Source organism: Dipodomys merriami, unplaced genomic scaffold (assembly GCF_024711535.1).
Source record: "Dipodomys merriami isolate MVZ:Mamm:240054 unplaced genomic scaffold, mDipMer1.0.p SCAF_19, whole genome shotgun sequence".
Lineage (NCBI taxonomy): Eukaryota > Metazoa > Chordata > Mammalia > Rodentia > Heteromyidae > Dipodomys > Dipodomys merriami.
This window is the reverse complement of record NW_027203270.1, coordinates 6,774,765-6,793,707: the sequence shown is the minus strand read 5'-3', so window position 1 is coordinate 6,793,707 and position 18,943 is coordinate 6,774,765. Positions and strand designations below refer to the sequence as shown.

The following is an 18,943-nucleotide window of genomic DNA, read 5'->3' as shown; positions in this document are numbered from 1 at the left end:
ATCTCTGGAAGCTCTTCATCTAAATTTCTCCTGTTCCCTAATTAGCAAGGGAAAGGACAGACTCATGCTCTGTCCTGTTCATTTTGGTCTCTCCTGCTTGATGGGATGAGTAAGAGTGAGTGAATCATCTGGAAAAGCCATCACCTGTGTATAGTCCTTGTCTTCTCTGCCATTCTGCAGGCTCTAGGATGACTGATTTGAGACTCCTCCAGACCTGATCCATGGCCCTGACCAGGTAGATAGCACTTTTAGTACCAGCAATCCAGAACCCTGACTGACCACACTGAAGCAGGATGCTCCAACAGGTAAAACCAACTTTACATAACCCAGGCCTTAAGCACCTGAGGCATTTTATTATCATTTGCTTTCCTGAATGAAGATTCTAGTGCTTTTAACTAGAAAGACAGGAAAGGCCCCTTAAAGGTCTTCTTCTCTTCTGAAAGCCACTCCAGTGTTCTTGGTATCTAACTGAATCCCTTCTATTGTGATTTTAAATTCTTTTCCTTGACTAGGTAAGGTGGAATAAGTGAGGGAATCCGTCAGGCAGTTTGGTGATCTTACAGAGAGTAAAGCCTAAGAGATGTCCCTGCCAGGTGTACAGTGAAAGCCTGGGTGTCCAAAAAGGAGTGCTCTTTGAAAATGAGCCTTAAAGATTGAAATGCTGGTCCCCAGTGGCTCACGCCTGTATACTTAGCTACTCAGGAGGCTGAGATCTGAGGATTGCAGTTCAAAGCCAGCCCAGGCAGGAAAGTCTGTGAGACTCTTATCTCCAGTTAACCACCAGAAAACCAGAAGTGATGCTGTGGCTCAAGTGGTAGAGCTCTCACCTTGTACTGAAGAGCTAAGGGACAGTGCCCCAGGCCCAGAGTTCAAACCCCATGACCAAAAAAAGAAAAAGAAGTTGGACTAGTGGAGAAGAAAAATAAGTAGTTTAGGCAAAGCAATCAGTGTGTGCAAAACTGCAGGAATTGATCCATATGGTACAGAAGGATTATGATGAATGGATCATGGAATGCAAGAAAGCTGCCTTATTCCAGGCTCTTGTCTCTCTGCAAGGCTACTGTCACCCCTGACCTGTAGTATTCCAAATCACCTTCACCCCAGAGTTCTACTTCATACCTATATAATCCATCATATAGATTCTGCTCTAGAGAAAACACTGGTATGCATTTGCTGAAATTTACTTTCACAAAGTGTTGCCTCATACTGAGAAGCAGATGTTAAATTGCCTTCAGGAATTTCTAGTCTATTGGAGACTTACATAGACAAGTACCTAAAACTCAACAGGATAATCAAATGTGGAAACTGCTAGCATCAAAAGAACTATGCTAGCCGGGCGCTGGTGGCTCACGCCTGTAATCCTAGCTACTCAGGAGGCTGAGATCTGAGGATCGCGGTTCAAAGCCAGCCCGGACAGGAGAGACCGTGAGACTCCTATCTCCAATAAACCACCAGAAAACCGGAAGTGGCGCTGTAGCTCAAGTGGTAGAGTGCTCGCCTTGAGCTGAAGAGCTGAGGGACAGCGCCCAGGCCCAGAGTTCAAGCCCCACGACCGACAAAAAAAAATAAAAAATAAAAAAAAAAGAACTATGCTAGATATTGCCACTAGACCTTCCTGCTCTTTGGTTCACGACATAGTCTTGAAGGCTAGAGAGAAGCAGAGAGAGCAGTTGTCTACTCTGGGTTTTTTGTATTTACCTTTATTCTTATAATAAATTATTCTTTAATCCTATAATAAAAGTAACATTTCCCATAACTATACTAGTTACTACCCTGAATTGAATCCATGCTATATATAGCAGGCACTGTGCTCTGTGTAATTTTAACTAATCTTCCTAGCATCTCCATGAGAAATACAGTATTCTGGAAATAAGGCTCAGAAAGGTTAAATGACTGGTTCAAAGTCACGTTTATTATCAGACATTTGGAAAGTAAAGATAAGAAAAAGCAACATTAAACTCATATTACCCAGCTAGAGGCAAGTGATAGCAAGTGATAGACTCAAGTGATAGTAAGCATAGGCCCTGAATTCAAATCTCAGTTATACCAAAAAACAAAATAACTTGTTCTCTCTCTCTCTCTCTCTCTCTCTCTCTCTCTCTCTCTCTTTCTCTCTCTCTGTCTCTGTCTCTGTCTCTGTCTCTGTCTCTCTCTCTCTCTGTTCCAGTCCTGGGGCTTGAACTCAGCAGTGCCTGGGCACTGTCCCTAAGCTTTTTTGCTCAAGGGTAGCACTCACTAGAGCTACAGCTCCATTTCCAGCTTTTTTGGTGCTTAATTGGACTTTCCTGCTTGAGCTAGCTTCAAATTTTGATCCTTAGATATCAACTTCCTGAGTAGTTAAGATTACAAGCATGAACCACCAGCACTGAACTTACAGACATTCTTAGGGCCTTCATGTAGATCATTTTTGAGAAGCAGAATTGCAGACTTAAGACATGCATAGTTTTTTGTTTTTGCCAGTCTTGGGGCTTGAATTCAGGGCCTGGGCACTGAATCTCTTTGTACTCAAGTCTAGCACTCTACCAATTGAGCCACAATGCCACCCATTCCTGGCATTTTCTGAGTGGTTTATTGGAGATAAGAGTCTCACAGCCAGGTGCTGGTGGTTCATGCCTGTAATCTTAGCTACTCAGGAGGCTGAGATCTGAGGATCTGGTTCAAAGCCAACCCGGGCAGCAAAGTCCATGAGACTCTTATCTCCAATAAAAACCACTAAGAAAACCAGAAGTGGCACAGTGGCTCAGGTGGTAGAGTGGTAGCCTTGAGCTGAAGAGCTGAGGGACAGCATTCAGGCCCAGAGTTCAAGTCCCATGATCAAAAAAAAAAAAAAGTCTCACAGACTGTCCTGCCTGGCCTAGGTTTGAACTGTGATCCCAGATCTCAGCTTCCTGAGTAGCAAGGATTATAGGCTTGCTGAGACAAGACCCTCAACATTTTTTTTTTTTTGGGAGGGGGTCCAGTCGTGGGGCCTGAACTCTGGGCCTGGGCGCTGTCCCTCAGCTCTTCAGCTCAAGGCTAGCGCTCTACCACTTGAGCCACAGCCACACTTCCGGCTTTTTTCTTTTTGCTTATGTGGTGCTGAGGAATCGAACCCAGGGCCTCAGGCATGCAAGGCAAGCGCTCTACCACTGAGCCACCCTCCCAGCCCCATCTCAACATATTATTTCATAATTAGAAGAGTCAATTTTTTTTTTAATAGCTTCTCTCTGGACTCCACTTCTACCAGGTCCAGTAAGGCTGGTAACTTGGATGTTGATTGGCCTGTAACTATTGACAGAGGAGATGTGAAAGCACTTATTGAATATATACTGTATGCAATGGCCTGACTAAATTTTTTTTACATCTTTTCTTCCCAATACCCAGTTTCTTTTCCTTTACTTACAAACATGTAAGTTGTGGTTCAGAAAAGTTAAGTCAATTATTGAGGCTCTTAGGGTAGTACAGATCAGTACTGACTACCTGGATCTCATACAGCCATTCTTTCTACTGTGCAGGATCTGCCTTTAATTACCTGATAGCCAGTCTGAATTCCAGCTCTCATATCTTTGTGTTGTCCTCTTCTATTCTCAGGTAAATGGACACAGTTCAGGCTCTGTTGCCCAAAACCTGCCATTCCTCAGAGAAGGCTTGCAGGAGTTCTTGGGTGGTGATACCCCATTGCACCAGCTGGATGACCTCACCAAGGTGAATCCTGTGACACTGGAGACAGGTATGAGCTTCCCTTTTTTCTATGTGCTATCTCCAAAAGGGTGGATGTGTGAGCAGAGAATCCCACACAGCTTTCCCAGTTCAGACCAAGCTGGCAAGACTCCTAACCTGGCTCTCGCCCAGCGAGCCTGACAACTGTACCAGGGCTCCCCAGGGTAGGCTTTGCTCCAGATTTGGGTCTCATCTTAATTAGATCTTGTATCTATTCATTGGGGAGCTGCTGAGATCTAATGGCACTTGATAATTATAGAGGGAGAGGTGTTTACCAGGTGTATGTCTGTGTGTGCGGTTGTGTCTGCATTTTGAGCAGTCTTTGCTAAAGGCATCTTTGCCTCAGTCCTGAGGTGCCTGCAGGCCCGGTACATGGCAGACAAGTTCTACACTAATGCTGGCTGCACCCTGGTAGCTCTGAACCCCTTCAAGCCTGTCCCTCCACTCTACACACCAGAGCTAATGAGAGAATACCATGCTGCATCACAGCCTCAGGTAAGGCCTAGCTGTTTCCTGTGTCCTCCCTACAGTTTAACCATTCTTACCTACCTACTCATCAGCCATAGTCATGCAAAGATTGGTGAGCCCATGGCCCTGCCCAAGAAAACCTCTCAGAAATTTGAACACGTTCAGAACAGAAAGCACAAAAAGGAACTAAGTAAACATTTATTTGACTGAGATTGGAATCTAAAAGAGGGACATAGAAAACAAAGGACTTTTCCCCCCATAATTGTAATTGTATTAATAGGAAAGAATTTGCAAGTGTATATTTATACATTTAATAACTACCTTTTAAAAATTATTATCTTGCACATAATAGTCTCCATATGTTCATCTTTACTGAGAATAAATTGTTTGATGAATTAGAGATGATGGCTTAGGTAGAAACATGATTAGTTGTAGTGAAAGTGCTTAAAGAGCACACTTGTAAGATGGGAGGCTGTGGGGAAAGGGGCAGTGAGTGAGGGTAGAAAGAACAGTTGGGGGCTGGGAAGGTGGCTCAGTGGTAGAGCGCTTGCCTTGCATGCATGAGACCCTGGGTTCGATTCCTCAGCACGACATAAGAAAAAAGAAAAAAGCCGGAAGTGACACTGTGGCTCAAGTGGTAGAGTGCTAGCCTTGAGCTGAAGAGCTGAGGGACAGCGCCCAGGCCCAGAGTTCAGGCCCCACGACCGACCCAAAAAAAAGAAAAGAAAGAACAGTCGGGCTGTTTGTATAGGGCCTGAAGTACCACAGCAGTGAGATAGAATACCTTCCTGCTTCATCTGAGTGGAAGTAGAACTGTGAGAAGATCCCACTGGGAATGTAATTACTCTGGGAGTGGGTTCAGAGAAAACAGAGGCTTTGTTTACAGCCCTGAGTGGAGAACTGGCAGAGACAAGGGTAGATACAGAGAAACAGCTCTTACACTTAAAGGGGTTCCTACTCCCTCAGGAAGAGTTAAGTGGTCATTACTAGCGAGGCTGGTGAGGGCTCATGCAAATTGCCTTCTCCTCCAGAAATGCATGCATGGGGAAGTGTCCAAGTGGAATCAAAAGAAGTCTGTATTGAAAACTCCTATCTGACCAATTGTCTGCTATCTCAAAGGCAAAGCTACATCATGGTCCCCTTTGTTTCTCCAGTGCCCAGCTTGATAACTGGCACAATGAAGACAATATTTATCAAAATAAAGAATAGTAGCTTTGGGGCTGGGAATATGGCTCAGTGGTAGAGTGCTTGTCTAGCATGAACGAAATGCTGGGTTTGATTCCTCAGTACCACATAAACAGAAAAATTGGAAGTGGTGCTGTGGCTCAAGTAGTAGAGTGCTAGCCTTAAGCAAAAGAAGCTCAGGGACAGTGCCTAGGCCTTGACTTCAAGCCTCAAAAAGACTGGCAAAAAGAAAAAATAACAAGGACTGGCCAAAAAAAAAGAATAGTGGTTTTGATATAGGTGCCAGTGACTCAGCTTCTCAGGAAGCTGAGATCTGAAGATTACAACCTGGGCAGGAAAGTCTGTATGGCTTTTTTTTTTTTTTTTTTTGTCCTGGGGCTTGAACTCAGGGCCTGGGCACTGTTCCCAAGCTCTTTTGCTCAAGGCTAGCACTCTGCCATTTTGAGCCATAGCCCCACTTCTGGATTTTTGGTGGTCAGTTGGAAATAAGAGTCTCACAGACAGCCGGGCGCTGGTGGCTCACGCCTGTAATCCTAGCTACTCAGGAGGCTGAGATCTGAGGATCGCGGTTCAAAGCCAGCCCGGGCAGGAGAGACCGTGAGACTCCTATCTCCAATAAACCACCAGAAAACCGGAAGTGGCGCTGTAGCTCAAGTGGTAGAGCGCTCGCCTTGAGCTGAAGAGCTGAGGGACAGCGCCCAGGCCCAGAGTTCAAGCCCCACGACCGACAAAAAAAAAAAAAAAAGAGTCTCACAGACTTTTTTGCCCAGGCTGGCTTTGAACTGCAATCCTCAGGTCTCAGCCTCCTGAGTAGGTAAGTTTACAGGCATTAGCCAACAGATCTCAGCAGTGAAAACTCTTATCTCCAATTAGCTGCTGGAAAAAAAAAAAAAAGGTGGAAGACAAACTGTGGCTCAAGTGGCTCAAGTGGTAGAGTGCTAGCCTTCAGCACAAAAGCTCAGTCAGGGACAGTGCCTAGGCCCGAGTTCAAGCCCCAGGAGTGGCAACCAAAAAAAAAAAAAAAAAAGGCAACAGTAGTTTTAGAATTCAAATCAATGGATATCCTTGGAAGGTTATTTAATTCTTGTGAATCTCAGATAACTCCATTTTTTTTCTTTGTGATACAGGGATTTGCATTCAGGGCCTCACATTTACTAGACAAGGGGTCCACCATTTGAGCCATGCTTCTAGTCCTGGATAGCTTACCTTTTTAAAAAAAAAAAAAAAAGTTTTTTATTGTGAAAATACTGTACAGAAGGGTTACTGTTACATGAGCAAGGTAATGAGTACATTTCTTATCAAGCTTTGTTACCTCCTCCTTTGTTTTTCCCCTACCATCCCTTCCCTCCCATCTCCACAACTACACTCCCCCCCCTCCCGATAACTTACCTTTATTCATTTATTTATGCCAGTTCCTGGGGCTTGAACTCAGGTCCTGTGAGCTGTTCCTGAGCCTCTTTGTACTCAAGGCTAGCACTCTACCACTTGAGCCATAGCACTACCTCTGGCTTTTTCTGAATAGTTTATTGGAGATAAGTGTCTCAGGGACTTTGCTGCCCAGCTTCAAACTGCAATCCTCAGATTTCAGCCTCCTAAGTAGCTAAGATTACAGGTGGCACCCAGCAACTCATCTTTAAATAAGGCTGTTTATTTAACTAGTGCACAAACTTCTTAGGCAATAACTTACAAAAGTTTTTTCATTTGTGTTTTTTTCTTGCAAATTGCAAAGTATGAAAACATAAAATAACAATCAGCAGAATAAGACAATAAAGAAAAATAAAAGATCTAAGGGCATGGCTCAGGTAGTAGAACAGCTGCCTAGTAAGTGTGAGTTCCTGAATTCAAACCCCAGTTCCACCAAAAGGTAAAGAAGAAAGAAAAGAAGACAAAAGAAGAAGAAAAGCCAGGTGTTTGTGGCTCATGCCTGTAATCCTAGCCTCTCAGGAATCTGAGATCTGAGGATTGCAGTTCAAAACCAGCCTGGTCAGGAAAGTCCATGAGACTCTTATGTCCAATTAACCACCAAAAAACCAGAAGTGGAGCTGTGGCTCAAAGTGGTAGAGCACTAGTGTTGACCAAAAACGCTCAGCGACAACACCTAAGCCCTGAGTTCAAGCCCCACAGCCGACAAAAAATGAAGAGGAAGAAGACATAAAGTTAAGGTCACAGAGGGCTCTGCGTCAGCATTGCTTCTAGGCTGAAACAATACAAGTAGGTAAATCCACCATAGGAATTTCATACTTGGGCCTAACACTGTTCAATTCAGTAAATTCTTCTGGAGGAGCATGCTGGCACTGCTCTTGGCAAACTGTCCATCTCAGCCTTCATTGAGTCAAATTGAAAATTTGTGTTCCCTTATGTACATTTTACTCCTTGATGTTTCAGAAACTGAAGCCCCACATCTTTACTGTGGGAGAACAGAGCTATAGGAATGTCAAGAGCCTGATTGAGCCAGTCAACCAGTCCATTGTGGTCAGTGGAGAGAGTGGTGCTGGAAAGGTAGGAGGGCTACTTTACCATCCTGTCAACTCATACCCTGCTTGGTGGGCAGAGAGGCAGGGGTAATTCCTAGTGGAATTTGCTGGGTTGTCACTGGCAGATAGGCAACTAAACCAAGAAGTTGGTGTGCCAAGGTCTATGTACTTGGCCTGATGTCAAAAGACAGGTTCCAAGCCAGGCGCTGTGGCTCATGCCTATAATCCTAGCTACTCAGGAGGCTGAGATCTGAGGATCATGGTCAAAGCCAGCCCGGGCAGGAAAGTCCATGAGACTCGTATTTCCAATTAACCACTAGAAAACCGGAGTGGCACTGTGGCTCAAGCAGTAGAGCACTCGCTTTGAGTTGAAGAGTATAGGGGCAGCTCCCAGGCCCAGAGTTCAAGCCCCATGACCCACTAAGAGAGAGAGAGATGGGGGGAGGGGGGCAGGTTCCCATAAGAAAGCTCTTCTACCTATCTGCTCCCACCCTTGCTCAGTGAAATACTTTCCCACTGAGCTTCACTTTCTCATCAAACATCTTTATCAGTTCTGGTACCACTGATAAGAACATCAGCTGTTGGGGGTTCTAGTATAGTGCTTAAAAGAGCATATCTGAAAGGTCCTTTGCTTCTGCAAACCTCAGTTTTCTCACTTGTAAAATGAGACAGAGAAGAGAATCAACATCCGACTCTTGGACTTGTGTGAAAATTAAAGAGACAGTGTTGCCAGGCATAGTGATGCATTCTTCTACTCCCAGCCCTGGGAAGTCTAAGGCAGGAAGATTGGAAGGCCAACCCAGGCTACATAGAAAGATTCTGTCTTAACAGAATAATACAAAGTAAAATAAAATGCACATATGGCACTACTTAATGGCATGCTTAGCACAAGACAGCTAGGGCTCTTCCAAAAGTGGCTGGGTTTACTGTGGGAGGTGATTTATTAGAGTAGTCTAACAGAACCCTTTAGAGATTCTGTTAACCATAACAGTGACATGTGCAATATATTGGACCAGCTGTGGCAGAGAACAGAAGCACCTGGTATAGCCATGAAGCCTCATGGATGGCAGAACCACAAATGAGGTCGAATACTGCATAAGGATGAGCAAGTTATGCTACAACTAAGTCAGAGAAGGCTACTGGTCCAGCTCAAATCACCTGCTTACCAAGTCTTAACCCAGCTGATTCACCTTTTCTACTGCAGCATTTTTACTTCATATGTGATTCTTTTTTTTGTTGTTGTTGGCCACGGGGCTTGAACTCAGGGCTTGGGCACTATCCCTCAGCTCTTCAGCTCAAGGCAAATGCTCTACTGCTTGAGCCACAGTGCCACTTCGGTTTTCTAGTGGTTTATTGGAGATAAGAGTCTCATAGACTTTCCTGCCCGGGCTGGCTTTAAACCATGATCCTCAGATCTCAGCCTCTTGAGAAGCTAGGGTTACAGGCATGAGCCACCGGTGCCTGGCTTCATATGTGATTCTTTATACCATAAATCCCTATTTTAGACCATAAATGCCTACACTTAGATATGAGAGAATTTCTGAGCACCTGCTAAGTCCTAGGCTGTGGGTTAGGCACTAAGGGATGTCTTGGAGAATCAGAGATTAAAGTGCTACATCCAGCTTTTGGGCAAAGGCTAGGATTTAGATGAGGAAGGGAATCTCTGGGAGCAAGGTAGCCAGCCAGATCAGGTCCAAGGAGTATGGATTAAGTGGTAAAATACTTACCTAGCAAGTGTGAGGCTAAATTCAAACCACCATAATACAAGAAAGGAAGAAGGGAGGGAGGAGGAAGGGAAAGAAAAATAGGTCACTCTATAGCAAAAAATATGTGTATGTATTGTAGAGATAAAGTATCTACTCAGGAGGCTGAGGAACATCACCATTCAAAGCCAACCTAGACAGAAAATTCCATAAGACTACATCTCCAATTAACAGCAGAAAGCTGCACTGGAGGCATAGCTCAAAAGATAGCCCCAGCCATGAACAAGCAAGTCAAGCAAGAGCTCAGGGTCCCCAGAGCCACCAAAAAAAAAAAAAAAGGGGACATTTATAGCATTCAAAGCTTATTATAGAGAAGGAATTCAAATAAATGACCTAAGAATCCACTTTGTATCAGTCAACTCTGGCTGCCACAACAAAATACTAGTGACTGGTGGCTGAATGAAAATAAGTGCATTTTCTCACAGTTCTAGAGGCTAAAAGTCCAAGATTAAGGTGCAAGATGTTGGGTTCTAGTAAGAGTTCTTTTCTATGCTTGCAGTCTACTGCCTTTTAACCGTGACCTGATATGGGAGGTAGAAAAAAGAGTCTCTTCGGGGCTGGGAAGGTGGCTCAGTGGTAGAGCGCTTGCCTTGCATGCATGAGGCCCTAAGTTCGATTCCTCAGCACCACATAACCAGAAAAAAAAAGTCGGAAGTGGCGCTATGGCTCAAGTGGTAAAGTGCTAGCTTTGAGCTGAAGAGCTGAGGGACAGCACCCAGGCCCAGAGTTCAGGCCCATGACCGGATCCCCCCACCCACCCCCCCAAAAAAAATAAAGAGTCTCTTCATCTTCTTTTTTTTTTTTTGGTCGGTCGTGGGGCTTGAACTCTGGGCCTGGGTGCTGTCCCTCAGCTCTTCATCTCAAGGCAAGCGCTGTACTACTTGAGCTACAGTGCCACTTCCGGTCTTCTGGTGGTTTATTGGAGATAGGAGTCTCACGGTCTCTCCTGCCCAGACTGGCTTTGAACCGCAATCCTCAGATCTCAGCCTCCTGAGTAGCTAGGATTACAGGCGTGAACCACCAGCGCCCGGCTCTTCATCTTCTTATAAGGCCACAGCTCTGGGGCTGGGAAGGTGGGTCAGTGGTAGAGCGCTTGCCTTGCATGCATGAGGCCCTGGGTTTGATTCCTCAGCACCACATAAGCAAAAAGAAAAAAGCCGGAAGTGGCGCTGTAGCTCAAGTGGTAGAGTGCTAGCCTTGAGCTGAAGAGCTGAGGGACAGCACCCAGGCCCAGAGTTCAGGCCCCAAGACCAGACCCCCAAAAAAAGAAAGGCCACAGCTCTATCAATTTAGGGCCTTACTATTAGAACCTTATTTAGTATTAATTGCTTCCTAAAGACCTTATTTCTAGGTATAGTCACATTAACGGTTAGGGTTATGAATCTGGGAAGGAACACAATTCAGTCCATAAAATACCTTAAACTAGAGTGAAAAAGAGTAAATTACCCTTATTTAGCCCTACCAAAAACACATCTTGCCTGCATTTTGAGTTGGTGTAGTAGTGGTATACCACACACCTAGCATTTATATATCCTTAGGTTCAATCCCTAGGACCACTAACAAAAAAAAACCCTAAGCCAGGTACTGGTAGCAATCTGTGGATTGAGGTTCTAAACCAGCATGAGCAGGAAAGCCAGCCTAGAAAAAGCTAAGAGACAGCACACAGATATTTATTTAGTTCAAACCTTAGTACTAGTACCAAAAAAGGAAAGGAGGGATATATAAACTAGGTACCTGTACTATTAACTACTGGGAGGCTGGAATCAGGAGGATTGAGATTTGAGACCAATGACATACTTTTCTTAACCGATAGCTGCAAGTGTCATCCTAGCTAAATGGGAGGCTGAGATCCTGAGGACTGCCATTCCAGGCCAGCCCAGGCAGAAAACTATGAGATTCCATCTCAATAGAAAAAACTGGATCTGGCAAGACGCAAAAAATAAATGGATTGTGATATAGACATATACCTGTGTAAAAAGCTAGATTCTATACAAAATAACTAGTGAAAAAGAAGGCTGGAGATCTGTCTCAGTGGTAGAGCACCTGCATAGCAAATACAAGGTCCTGAGTTCAAACCCCAGTACCACCAAAAAAAAAAGATAAATACATTATCTGCATCTCTAGTTTTTTTGTTTTTTGGGGGGGTCCAGTCATGGGGCCTGAACTCTGGGCCTGGGCACTGTCCCTCAGCTCTTCAGCTCAAGGCTAGTGCTCTACCACTTGAGCCACAGCGCCACTTCCGGCTTTTTTCTTTTTGCTTATGTGGTGCTGAGGAATCAAGCCCAGGGCCTCATGCATGCAAGGCAAGCGCTCTACCACTGAGCCACCTTCCCAGCCCCATGCATCTCTAGTTTCTAAGAATGTATATAAAGTCTTTCTAGATCAGTGCCTGCCACAAAGTCATCAGTATTTGCTGTGATACCTCAGAGACATTGTATAGCCTGCCTGGGCTAGGAGAGTTGTCCTCTACCTTGGCCCCTCTCATTTCTAAGTGCGTCCTCTAGAGCTGGAAGCACAGGTATCACCCCCTACTTCATAGAGGAGAGGAAATGCCTTGCCCAACGTCACAGTTGAATTTCAGCCTTCAGCATTTGATTAGCAGCACTTATGGTGAAAGCTCTGTGGGCCCTGCTCCCTCTGGCACTTTGATACTAGAAAAGAACATGGACACACTTCCCATGGGGCTATTTCTGCCACAGACGTGGACCTCCCGCTGCCTGATGAAATTCTATGCTGTGGTGGCTGCCTCACCTGCTTCCTGGGAGAGCCACAAGATTGCAGAGAGGATTGAACAGCGAATCCTGAACTCCAACCCTGTCATGGAAGCATTTGGTGAGCTCAGCGTCCTCAGCACTGTGCCTCATCCAGTTTCCTTTAGAATTAGCTATCTTCAGGGAGAGATGAGGCAGAGACCTGATACCTTCTCAGGGTTGATGGATGACTACATCCTAACTATCTGGACTCCAAATCTTTCTTCTTCCCCCAAACCTTCTTCCTTCTAGCCTAGGTCCTTGTAATACTAGTTCTGCACAGGACCTGTGGCTTATCTGGTCTAGGTCTAAGGATGACTAGTTATTAGTGTCCATGTGGGATTGGAGCCCAGATGTGGCTTGTGTAAGGCCAATTAATCATAGTTCTTTTTTTTTTTATTTTACTGTCAAAGAAAAAAGTCCCTCATTGCCTCTACTTGCTCATTCCAGTTCCTACCTTGTCACAAAGTTTCTAACTCTCCTGAACCCCCTAGTTCTATCCCTCTTATGGAAATCAGTGAAGCAGACTTTAGTTGACTAGAGGGTAGGGACATGGCTCCCAGCAGACCTGGAGCCAGAGTGGGCTGTGGGAACTCTGCAAACCAAGGAGGGGGTGAGGAATAAACACACATGTGATTGTAGGGAACGCATGTACGCTGAGGAATAACAACAGCAGTCGCTTTGGGAAGTTCATTCAGCTCCAAATGAACAGGTAATAGCTGCTGCTTGCCCATGGGAAGGCAGGGACTGGATGGTAAGCAGCTGAAGCAGTTGCCAGCCTGGGTCACCCCTGTGTGCAGTTCTGCTCTATATGTGTATGGGATTCATTTGGCGGGGGGGGGGGGGGGGGGACACACATGGAGGGGCCTGAACTCTGGTCCTGGGCCCTGTCCTCAGCTCTTCAGCTCAAGTCTAGCACCCTACCCCTTGAGCCACAGCGCCACTTCTGGCTTTTTTTCTGCTTATGTGGTGCTGAGGGATTGAACCCAGGGCCTCATGCATGCGAGGCAAGCACTCTACTACCACTGAACCAACTTCTCAGCAAACTTCCTTTTTTTTGTGTGTCAGTCTTTGGGCTTGAACTCTGGGCCTAGGTGCTGTCCTGTGCTCTTTAGCTCAAGATGAGTGCCCTACCTCTTGAGCCACAGCGCCACTTCCTGTATGGGATTCTTTAGATCAGTGAACTCTGGGATTCTGATAACTACTTTGTCCTTTGGAGTAATATTCTTGTCATGGCTTGTGTGTTCCTCCTGGCTTCCACTCTTGATCAAGGACTTCTTGTTAAATTGCTACCTCCAGGCCATAACCCCAAGCTTGAAGCTAGAGCTTCTGTTTTTGCCTTAGGATGGGACAGAAGTAATACATAGAGGTCTTGGCTCTGCTCACCCCAGGCAGAGAATGTCCTAGAAAACCCAAAGACATTTTCAGTGGTTCCAACCCATGAACAAGAAGAGCCTGTTCTAGGTGACACTTATCATATAGTTTAGTGGTAAATAGGTGGTAATGGAATTAACCTGTAATGTGTACCAGCGCCCAGCAGATGACAGGAGCTGCAGTCCAGACGTACCTCCTAGAGAAAACTCGTGTTGCCTGCCAGGCCATCAATGAGAGGAACTTCCACATCTTCTACCAGGTCTGTACCAAGTGGTATCATTGTGCTCAGATGCAGGACAGGGATAGGACTGTCTTTTTTTTTTTTTTGTCGGTCATGGAGCTTGAACTCTGGGCCTGGGCACTGTCCCTCAGCTCTTCAGCTCAAGGTGAGCGCTCTACCACTTGAGCTACAGCGCCACTTCCGGTTTTTTGGTGGTTTATTGGAGATAGGAGTCTCACGGTCTCTCCTGCCCGGGCTGGCTTTGAACCGCGATCCTCAGATCTCAGCCTCCTGAGTAGCTAGGATTACAGGCGTGAGCCACCAGCGCCCGGCTAGGACTCTCTTATCCTTAGCATGCCCCATGTCTGGCTACCAGTGATGCTGCTGCCTATTCCTATCAATTGCACATGCAACATTTTTGCCTCATGCTGAGTCTGGCCTCCAGTGCTGTACTAAGCTCCTGGGCTTCTGGCCTGGGTATTTGTTTTGTCTCATCATCAGTCTAAGGGCTGTTCTAAAATGGGAACTGTTTCCTCTAACAGAATGAAGGACCTTGGACTTGTGTCACTTCCCTAGCCTGGGCTTCTCCAGCATGGATAGGAGATCTCCCTTATGGTCAGATTGGAAGCATTCTTAGGTAGAAGATGTGCCTCTCTAGACAAGACAGGTGCCCCCCTCAGGCAGGAGTTGTGCATTCTTCACCAGACTACAAACTTTCCCACAACAGGGTTTTGTTTTTTTTTATTGTAAAGATACTATACAGAGGGTTACAGTTACGTGAGTGAGGTAATGAGTACACTTCCTCTTGAACATTGTTACCCCCTCCATTGTTTTCCCCCTACCATCCCCTCCCTCCCTCCCTTCCCCGAGGTTCTTTTTTTTTTTTATTGTGATTAAGTGATTACATAATTTCCCGAATTTCACAGTATTGTGGAATAATGATGCTCATTTAAAGTCACAAGTTCATTCTAACTTTCCTGGAGCAAATTGTCTATCACAGTCTGTAACATATAACGGTGTTCACATGTTATACACCATATATGTGATCAGCAGCGTGGGGATATTTAGTAGTGGTTCAACCAGATGAGTGGGAGTTCTTTGTTTCTTAAGTCCTGTTAGTTTTGTCGTATCACCTAACACTTTGGATTTAGCATCCACTTATCAGGGAGACCATGTACCGTTTGTCTCTTCGTTCTTGGCTTACCTCGCTCAACATGATTCCTTCTAGCTCCATCCATTTCCCTGCAAATGCCATTATTTTGTCATTTCTAATGGCTGTGTATAGATACCACAATTTTTGGATCCATTCATCTGTGGTGGGGCATCTGGGTTGTTTCCATATCCTAGCTATTGTGAACAGTGCTGCAATAAACATGGAGGTGCACGTGTCCTTGTATATTGGTTCCTGTTGTTCAGGGTAGATGCCTAGAAGTGGTATGACTGGGTCATAAGGGAGGTCAATCTTTAGCTTTCTAAGGACCCTCCAGACTGCTTTCCAAAGTGGTTGTATAAGTGTACATTCCCACCAGAAGTGTAATAGGGTTCCTCTTTTTCCACATCCCCTCCAGCATTTGTCCCACAACAGGGTTTTTGAATTAGGTTGGAAACATCAAGGACTATGTTTGCCACTTTTGTCCACTGCCTGTTATAATCTCAGACCTTTGGACACATGGATTTCCCACCCACTCCCTCCCCACAGATATGCAAAGGAGCCAGCGAAGATGAGCGGCTCCAGTGGCATCTTCCTGAGGGAGCTGTTTTCTCTTGGCTGCCCAACCCAGAGAAGACCTTGGAAGGTAGGAGGGACCTTACCTGGCTCCCTGACACACACACAGACACACACACAGACACACAGACAGACACAGACACAGACACAGACAGACACACAGACAGACACACAGACAGACACAGACACACACAGACACACACACACAGACACACACACACAGACACACACACACAGACACACACACAGACACACACACACAGACACACACACAGACACACACAGACACACACAGACACAGACACACAGACACACACAGACACAGACACACACACACACACACACAGACACACACACACACACACACACACAGACACACACACACACACACACCTCCTGACCACTGGACTATGACATGGATTCTTTTTCAGAGGATTGTTTTGAGGTGACCAGAGAGGCCATGCTCCATTTGGGTATCGACACCCCCACCCAGAACAACATCTTTAAGGTCAGAAGAAAAGTCATACCACTTAACATGCAACAGAGGTGATGGGCAACCCTTTTCATATGTCTCCGCTGAACTTGTGACTCCATCTTTGCCTGAGCATTTAGCACTTGGATCCCACTATACAATTTTCAAAGGTCAACCCTCTCAGTCTGTTCGGCTGAGCCTGGAGATGAGGTGCTGGGCTCAGTGACACAGTATCTAGTGCTGGAGTAAAGAACATGGCACTAGACAACAAAGGGCTCAAGTAATGAATTCCTGCAGAATAGACAGAAGATCCTATCATGTTTGTCCAATACTTTAAAACTTAAAAAAAAAAGTTTGTTCTTTTTAGATTACTTGGTCTTATGTGTGATTGTTTCCATTTTATGCTTGAGAAAGATTAATGGTAAAGTAACAGGTGATAGCATAAGTTTGTCCCAGATAAAATCCCTCTAGATTCCTACCTTCCTCTTCCTCTATCTCAGCCCCTTCTCTCTCCCTCTCATACCCAAGGTGATCTGGCCACTCTCCTCCTAACTCTGCCTCCCTTCTCCTGTCTTTGTTGACAGAGCTGACTGCCTCCTCCCCTGCTCACCACCTCACCCCTAGAGCAAGAGGGCATGGATAGGATAGGGTCACAACAGGGGCAAGGAAGCCTCTGCAGGAAGATGGCAGTGCAGTGGAAATTGACAACTTCAGATGGGGGGTGCTCAGGCAGGGAAGGGAGACGATGTCATGTCTGTGTGGACATTGCCAGGTAAGAGCCTGGGCAGAAAACAGTCTCAGTAAGTGGAAAACACTAAGATTCTGGGCATGAGTGCTGCTTTGGGGATATAGCATGACCCTCTGCCACAGGCACATTGTGCATTGGGCTTAGCAGCCCTCTCTTGGGGTAGGTTGTGTCTAGTATCTGGTCCAAAGGTTTTTGAATCTGAAGAGGATTCTCCTTTCTGTAGCTTCATACTGTAACTTGCTGAGTACAAATGCAGAAGGATGGCCATCTTGTACAGAGATCAAGATCATAGGTGGGCTATCCTAAGCCTCAGTACTGAGAAAGGGTCCTATGGAGTCAGAGCCAAGCCCCCAGCAGACCACAGAAATAACCCTGGCCAATAACTATCAGGAGGGGTATTCTGCACTGTTCCTGGAAAGTAAGAATGGAAAGACAGAAGGTAATTAGACATGAAGACTCCATTGGCTGCCTTAGGAGGCACCTACAGTCAGGCTGCCTGAGTCCCATTTTCTCTTCAGTGTATTGTACTCAGGCTTGGGATTTAACCTCCACCAGGCCAATTTACTATAAGCATCATAACAACACATGCCTCACAATTGCTGAAAGAGAGGTAAATAGCTGGGTACCAGAGGCTCATGGCTATTGTCCCAGCTACCTGGAGGATGGAGACTTAAGTCCATGACTCCATCTCCAAGTCAACCAACAAAATACCTGACTGGAGACAAGGCTCGAATGATAGAGTGCCAGCAATGATTAAGCAAGTGAATGAGACCCTGAGTTCAAGACTTGGCACTGGTACCAAAAAAACCCACAAAGATTTAGAGTCGATTCCTGTAGCTAGTATACAGCTGTGCTAGTAGCACAATTGGCCAGTAGCAGAAAGCATTACTCTTCCATCGTCATGACTCCAGTCAGTAGCCAGGCTGAGCCTACTGCGGGTCTCCTGTGCCTGACCATGCTTTTTGCCTCCTCAGGTCCTTGCTGGGCTGCTGCATCTTGGCAATATCTGGTTTGCTGATTCTGAGGATGAAACCCAGCCCTGCCAACTGATGGAGGATGCCAAGTGTGAGGGGCAAGAGTGGGGAGCAGGGTGGACTCTGGCAGGAAAATGGCCAACATTAGTGGGATTAGGTGGAGGTTGGAGGATTCATGTTTCATTCTGCTGCCTTATTTTTCTTTTTTGGTGGGGGGGTGAGGAGGTGGGTACTAAAGATTGAATTCAGAACATTATACTTGGTAGACAAGCAATATACCATTTGATTTTGATTTTGATTTTTTTTGATTTTTGATTTTGATTTTTTTTCATAGGGGCTCACACTGTCCTTGCTGGCTTTGGACCTTAATCCTCTTACTTTTTCCTCCTAAGTAGCTAAGATTACAGTTGTGTACCACTACACTCAGCCCTATTCTGCTTCCTTGATTAAACCAATTGCTATCAGGCTCTGCCCTGAGTAATTTTTTCCTTACCCCACTCTTTCTTGAATAATTTATTCCTTTCAACCTCTCTGGTGAGAGAGGCATCTTTATCTTATAGATCAGAGAACAAGAGTCAGGTTTATAAAGTGACTTATTTGGCTTACACATGGCAGTGTAGGTAACACACAAGTTCTGGGTTTGAGGACCACCACTGCTCTTATGGCAACCATTGCTGAGTCTCTACTCTCATCAGAACCTGAGGTTCTGTCCACTTGGGTTATGTGTCCACTGTGATTGCTTCAGTGCTTCATCAGGAGGACTGTTTGGATGGAGATTGTTTGCCTAAGGAGGACTTGCCTTTCCCAGGCTCTCTCAGGACATCAACCTTGCTGCTACAGCTCCAAGAGGACCTACTTCTGGAGACACTAAGAATCAGAACCATCAAGGCAGGCAAGCAGCAACAGGTGTTCCGGAAGCCCTGCTCCCAAGCTGAGTGTGACACTCGCAGAGACTGTCTGGCTAAACTGGTCTATGCACGGTGAGCATTATTCTGGTTGTTAAGAGCCATGTCCTGTCCACAACTTCTTGACCTATTGGGTTTAGACCAGACACCACTGGTGAAGGCTAACAGAGGTAGGCTCAGAACAG

At 45.6% G+C, this 18,943-nt stretch overlaps 1 protein-coding gene across 5 annotated transcripts in view; it reads left to right on the top strand.

Annotated features, from left to right (window-relative positions):
- Window positions 1–18,943, top strand: part of Myo19 (myosin XIX) — a 37,393-nt gene that overhangs the window by 2,700 nt on the left and 15,750 nt on the right. For all 5 annotated transcript variants that reach the window (XM_070027107.1, XM_070027109.1, XM_070027105.1 and 2 more), the window contains 11 exons: window positions 181–305; window positions 3,571–3,709; window positions 4,046–4,194; window positions 7,738–7,851; window positions 12,289–12,421; window positions 12,982–13,051; window positions 13,870–13,972; window positions 15,633–15,729; window positions 16,091–16,167; window positions 17,854–17,944; window positions 18,662–18,833. In XM_070027107.1, coding sequence (XP_069883208.1) covers window positions 294–305; window positions 3,571–3,709; window positions 4,046–4,194; window positions 7,738–7,851; window positions 12,289–12,421; window positions 12,982–13,051; window positions 13,870–13,972; window positions 15,633–15,729; window positions 16,091–16,167; window positions 17,854–17,944; window positions 18,662–18,833 — 1,157 coding nt within the window. In that variant the 5' untranslated portion in view covers window positions 181–293. The remainder of the gene's footprint in view (window positions 1–180; window positions 306–3,570; window positions 3,710–4,045; window positions 4,195–7,737; window positions 7,852–12,288; window positions 12,422–12,981; window positions 13,052–13,869; window positions 13,973–15,632; window positions 15,730–16,090; window positions 16,168–17,853; window positions 17,945–18,661; window positions 18,834–18,943) is intronic.